Consider the following 4,759-nt stretch of genomic DNA (forward strand, 5'->3'; position numbering starts at 1 on the left):
CGTACTTTTTGGTATGACTGCCTCGTACCATTCGGTATGAACGCGTACTTTTTGGTATGGAAAAACAATCAGGTTAGTGGTGAAGCTCGTATAATTCACTACTGTTATGTCTGGGGGGATAGACGCGTCCCTACTCTTGCACTGGCTGGACATTAGACCTACGTTGATTCTCGGACTTCTTGAACTCGTCATACGTCGCGCACGGACCTTTACTCTCGAACTCTTCAATCACCTTTTTCAGTTTGGCAAGTTCTTCGTCTCGCAAGGCTTGAGCTTTCTCTTGTTTCGCTTGAAAGTTGGCTGCATGGAGAGAAACCGATGCGAGGTGCTTTTCCACTCGTTTACGGTACATCCGCAACTGATCCTGGAGATGGCTAAACGTGGCTTCACCTTCTGCTTTGTCCCGTTTGGCCCTACGAATTCGGTTCATCTCACGCTCGTATGCTGCATCCGATAATCCGTCCGCAACCTCTTCTGTAAGGTCGTCCGTGTCCGCTTCGAGTTGGACTTTCAATTGATTGAACGCGGTTACCGTTTCGAGCTTGAAATCGTAAATCTCTTGCGTCGAACTCCCGAAGTCACAAGCCGCTGAAGGAATTTTTTCAGGATGAAGCGTGAACATTATCGCTTTGTAGAACTTGGGCCACTCCACATAAGCAGGTCCGATCTTGTACAACTTCCTGCACCGCTCCCGAAGCGTATTGAGACAGAACGCAAAGAGATTCGGATCCTTGCTAATTCCGTGAAGAAGACTCGTGCTTGGCGCAGGTTTCCATTTCTTCACTGGTATAGGCTCAACATCGAGAGGCTTGTTGCTCATTGTAACAAGCTGTTCTCTGGCAACTGCATTTTTTTACATTTTTTTAAAAAAAATACAATATATTTACAAAAAATCGTACCCTCGAGACGACGAAACCGGTTGAACACTCTCTGCTCGAAGCGCTTGTTCAGGATTTTGTCCTTATGGCGCTTGTAAGACTGGCGGTTGATGACCTTGCGCGTCTTGGGTGCCTTCTTTTTGCCACACACCTTACGGTGCTTGGCCATGTTTGACTTAGACACCAGCTTGCCGCACGTGGCGCACTCGCCCTTCGGAGCCTTGCTGGTGTTTCCTTCCATTCGGATGTTTTTCTACGACTGAATGTTTGACGTAAAAAAGAGTCTGAATGGATACACTTTTCGCGATCGCTGATTCGCTGATTTGTGGTTTTTGTTTGCACGATTTTGATTGGCTAATAAAAATGTTGTTTCAGTGTTGTTTCGGGGAAAGAAGTACGCGTACTCATCTTGCCGATACTTGCAAGTTTAGTTACATTTATGTAACAACAAGGGTGACGACCAGTAAAGCACCGATGAATTCGAGCAACGCGTGGGACTGATTTTGCCCGGCACATGCGAAGCGGGTCGCTCTGGTACGGTCATGGGGTGAAATGCAGTGCAACCTGTGAGCCTAAAAAACGAGCCGTTTGAGTTGGTATGGCGCGAAAGCGTTAACGCCTTCATGGGATAGAGCCTCCCAAGTTTCGGGTGAGTATGGAAGCACTTGTTCAAGTCAACAAGCTGGGAAATTAGTAGCCGGGCATTGCATTGTCGCTGTGGCTTTGCGTTGTAGCTGCAGAGTTGCTATGTTATCCGGTATGATTAACTTATTTTTAACGTCGGGTTATGTTCTAGTTTTAGATACACGAAATAAATTTGTCGTTGTTTTAGTGGCGCTATTCACAAGCCAAGGTATCTGGCATTTTAGGGGAAAAGCTTGTTTTCGAGTAAATGTTGGTGGATATTTAAGGGAACAGAAAGGCAGTAGTTGGTCGAGTAAGCATTCCGATGAGATTATGTCCGAGTGGTTGTAGAAGAACTGCGAGTAAATCAATATGTATTGTGAATTTCGTCCAAATTTGCCGATTTGAGTCTGTTTGAGGAGCGGGAGGACAATCGCCACGATACAAATCCAAGTCATTAGTAGAACCCACCAAGTCTTTTCTTACCGCCAAGTCTTACTCGAATTAAATCCGCACTCACATTTTAGACGACAGAACCTGGTTGGATTTGGCCCACCGGTTAGTACACTTTGCGTATACAGTGTATATTCGCCAGGATTGTCTTACGTGCTCTAAAGCGTTGGTTATTGGGCTAGTTGCTGAGAAAAGATGGCGTGAAGGTGCCATCGTTACTACAGAATCTCCCGCTTAACTTTGGCACAAATATCACTGGTAAGCCTAATAAAAGAGAGGATAGGAAAGGGATTGTTTAACCAACTTTCTTTTTCTTATAGGAAAATAACATGGAATAACATAAGACGTTTCCCCATTGTGAAAACACCAGTAAACGAATGCTTTGTATATCTGGGCAGATTTAAGAACGCCGCAACGTGCTCGCAACAACGTCGTGTAGTATCTTATCAGCCTTCACTATAGAGACATCAGCTTTCACTACATCTATCTTGGTGATAACGTTTGTCTAGCCGGAAGACAGGGGCTTCCATTCAATGAATTGCCTACGGAGCTTTTCAGATCTTTCGTTCGTAGCAGGAATCCTTTCCAGCATATTCTTCAACTGAGTTTCACCGAAAGCCTTCACAAATACGCCTACCAAAGTTTCTTTTGCTGACTTCTCTCTGTTGTATAGCATTATATACTTGTCCAGCGTTTCCACTCTGCGGCTAACGATTGAGGATAGGTCGTTCTTCTTAAACTCCAGAAGCTTGAAAACGTCATCCACGGACTTTTCGCTGTGTAGCCAGCCTTCCAATTGCTGTTTCTGCAAACGTACAGCGAGCATATTCTCCTCCTTCACTGCGGATACGATTGCCTTTGCCACTCCAGCCTCTCCGTACTGCTTCGTCAGCACCCCGAGCAGCGTCTGCTGCTTGCTCGGATTCATCCGGTTGAACTCAATTATGTACTCATCAAGTCTCCTGAGCTTTATACTTTTCAGAGCATTTTCCACATCATCACCAAGACTTAACAGCTTCATGACTCTTTTTGGCTCTAGTTGTTCTTGTTGCCAACGCCTGAGATTCTCCAATTCGATGGCCTTCGCTCTTGTAGCAGGGACGTGTTTTGCCTTCGTTAAAATTAACCTAAAGTCATCATCACCCCCAAAGCCCGTAGTCAAGGCCCTGAGCAAAGTCTCGTGGCCATTTTTCTCGCTGTTGAACTTCACAATATAATCATCAAGTACCTCCAGCTTTCGACTTACGAGCGCTACAAATTCGTCATCATGAAGCTTGAGCGAGTTGAATACATCAACGACGGATTTACCACCCTCCAACCAAGCAGAAGTTTGCTCAGCCCGCAGCTTCTTTGCCAGCTCCGCCACATCCGGTGCTGAATCTGCGTGTCTTTCCGCAGATACTAGCGCTTTCGCCACAGCATCGTCTCCGTAGCGGGCTGTGAAAACCCCGATCAGTGAGATAGTGTTGTCCGGGTACTTCTCGTTGAACATCGCGATGTACTTCTTCAAAGTGTTCATTTTCGAGCTTTTCAAAGCAACCGCGACATCGTCTCCAAATTTTAAGCTGTTCAACACGTCAACTCCTTTATTTTTCATGAGCAAAAACGTCCTTAGCTTAGTGTCCTCGGCGATCTTCGATGCGGCAGTCTTAATTGCATTGACGACATTTCCTAAGCCAACTCGCTCTTCATCAGTCCCAGCCCCAACTTCGTACTTCCTCAAGAACCTTTGAGCTGGAGTGTTGCCTTGCTTATCAATCGCAGATAGGCTATTTGTGAACCATTCGCGGTTGGTATTTTCCGAGGAGCTCTCGATGCGTGTTAAGAAACAGTAGAAAGCAGCAGTACGACCGAAAGGAGACGCATAGTCGCGCACTTTGTGTCTGAGTGGGCGTGGTCCTGGTCGCTGATGAGTAAATTGCGAAGTGACGAGCTGATTGTCGGGTTCATCAATTGCTCGTCTCGATATTACGGTTCCATTTCCCATCATTACGTTAATCTTGGATCCCAAGTATGGATCGTGGAAACCGGAAGTTTTAGGGTATACGAGTTGACCAGAGTTCTCAAGGGCAACGGTCAAATTACAAACTGACTTGAGACACAGCAGCATTTTAAAGATCTAACCTTAATTCCTGAAGGCCACCATTTAAGGGCAGGTTACTTGTTTTAGTTATAAAATGTTTCATGTACACACAATAGTGTGAGTTAAGTCGAAGTTTTTGACAGGACCGAGCCGATTCAGCAAACGATTGTCCATTCAAAACAAAGTTCTTGTGCCCCTATTCCTTTTTTAGATTGCCGAATGTATCGAGAATTGCATTGCGCGTTTTGGTGACTACAAATAAAAAGACAAAGATCGGCAACACAACAGTGAATTAATTATAATGGAACTACGACATATTTTTAACGAAAACTAACATCGGAAATCTGTTCAGCATTTGTTATACCCAAGTTTTTGAAATTCCCACTAACTCCTATTATTTTTTAAGATCTGGCAGACTCAACCATTATAGACCAGACGTAAATCGTGAGGAACAGTTCCTAACTGAAGCTATCGGCTCGTTTTTATTAGTAACGGCGGAAAACAGGTCTAGCGTTGTGCAAATTACCGTGCAGATCATCGTTATCCACAATTCCTAATAGTGGTGGAAGGTTTCCAGAACATGCATTTGGATTACGGGACATTCGTTCTCGATGATTTCAGCTTTTAGACACGCAATCTGATTACTACAAGCATGGCGTAATAAAGTTTTTTGAAATACATTACTATAACAATGCATGTACAGTAGCCGATAGATTGCTCA

General features: G+C 44.7%; 3 protein-coding genes across 3 annotated transcripts in view; 1 reads left to right on the top strand and 2 right to left on the bottom strand.

The window, feature by feature from the left end:
* Window positions 1-77, top strand: part of PPTG_00543 (hypothetical protein) — a gene marked incomplete at both ends in the record, with an annotated part of 1,972 nt that extends 1,895 nt beyond the window's left edge. The window contains 2 exons of the mRNA XM_008891944.1: window positions 1-11; window positions 73-77. Of these exons, the coding sequence (XP_008890192.1) occupies window positions 1-11; window positions 73-77 (16 nt within the window). The remainder of the gene's footprint in view (window positions 12-72) is intronic.
* Window positions 74-1,132, bottom strand: PPTG_00544 (hypothetical protein). Its single transcript, XM_008891945.1, has 2 exons — window positions 900-1,132; window positions 74-843 (listed from the first exon to the last, which is right to left on the bottom strand). Exons 1-2 carry the CDS (start codon window positions 1,117-1,119, stop codon window positions 131-133), a joined length of 933 nt encoding a protein of 310 aa, XP_008890193.1. The 5' UTR covers window positions 1,120-1,132; the 3' UTR covers window positions 74-130.
* Window positions 1,133-2,460: 1,328 nt separating this feature from the next.
* Window positions 2,461-3,905, bottom strand: PPTG_00545 (hypothetical protein; the record flags this gene model as incomplete). Its single annotated transcript, XM_008891946.1, has 2 exons — window positions 2,461-3,724; window positions 3,832-3,905. The coding sequence occupies 2 exons, from the start codon at window positions 3,903-3,905 to the stop codon at window positions 2,461-2,463; spliced, it is 1,338 nt and encodes a 445-aa protein (XP_008890194.1).
* Between the last annotated feature and the right edge of the window lie 854 nt (window positions 3,906-4,759).

The sequence above is a fragment of the Phytophthora parasitica genome (genome assembly GCF_000247585.1).
Source record: "Phytophthora parasitica INRA-310 unplaced genomic scaffold supercont2.1, whole genome shotgun sequence".
Lineage (NCBI taxonomy): Eukaryota > Oomycota > Peronosporomycetes > Peronosporales > Peronosporaceae > Phytophthora > Phytophthora nicotianae.

What these genes read in the sequence shown, in the direction of transcription:
- PPTG_00544 (XM_008891945.1), bottom strand. Translation starts at nt 1,119, where the DNA reads ATGGAAGGAAACACCAGCAAGGCTCCGAAGGGCGAGTGCGCCACGTGC. An exon ending in CCGGTTTCGTCGTCTCGAGG is followed by an intron (nt 844 to 899) that starts GTACGATTTTTT and finishes AAAAAAATGCAG; the next exon opens with TTGCCAGAGAACAGCTTGTT.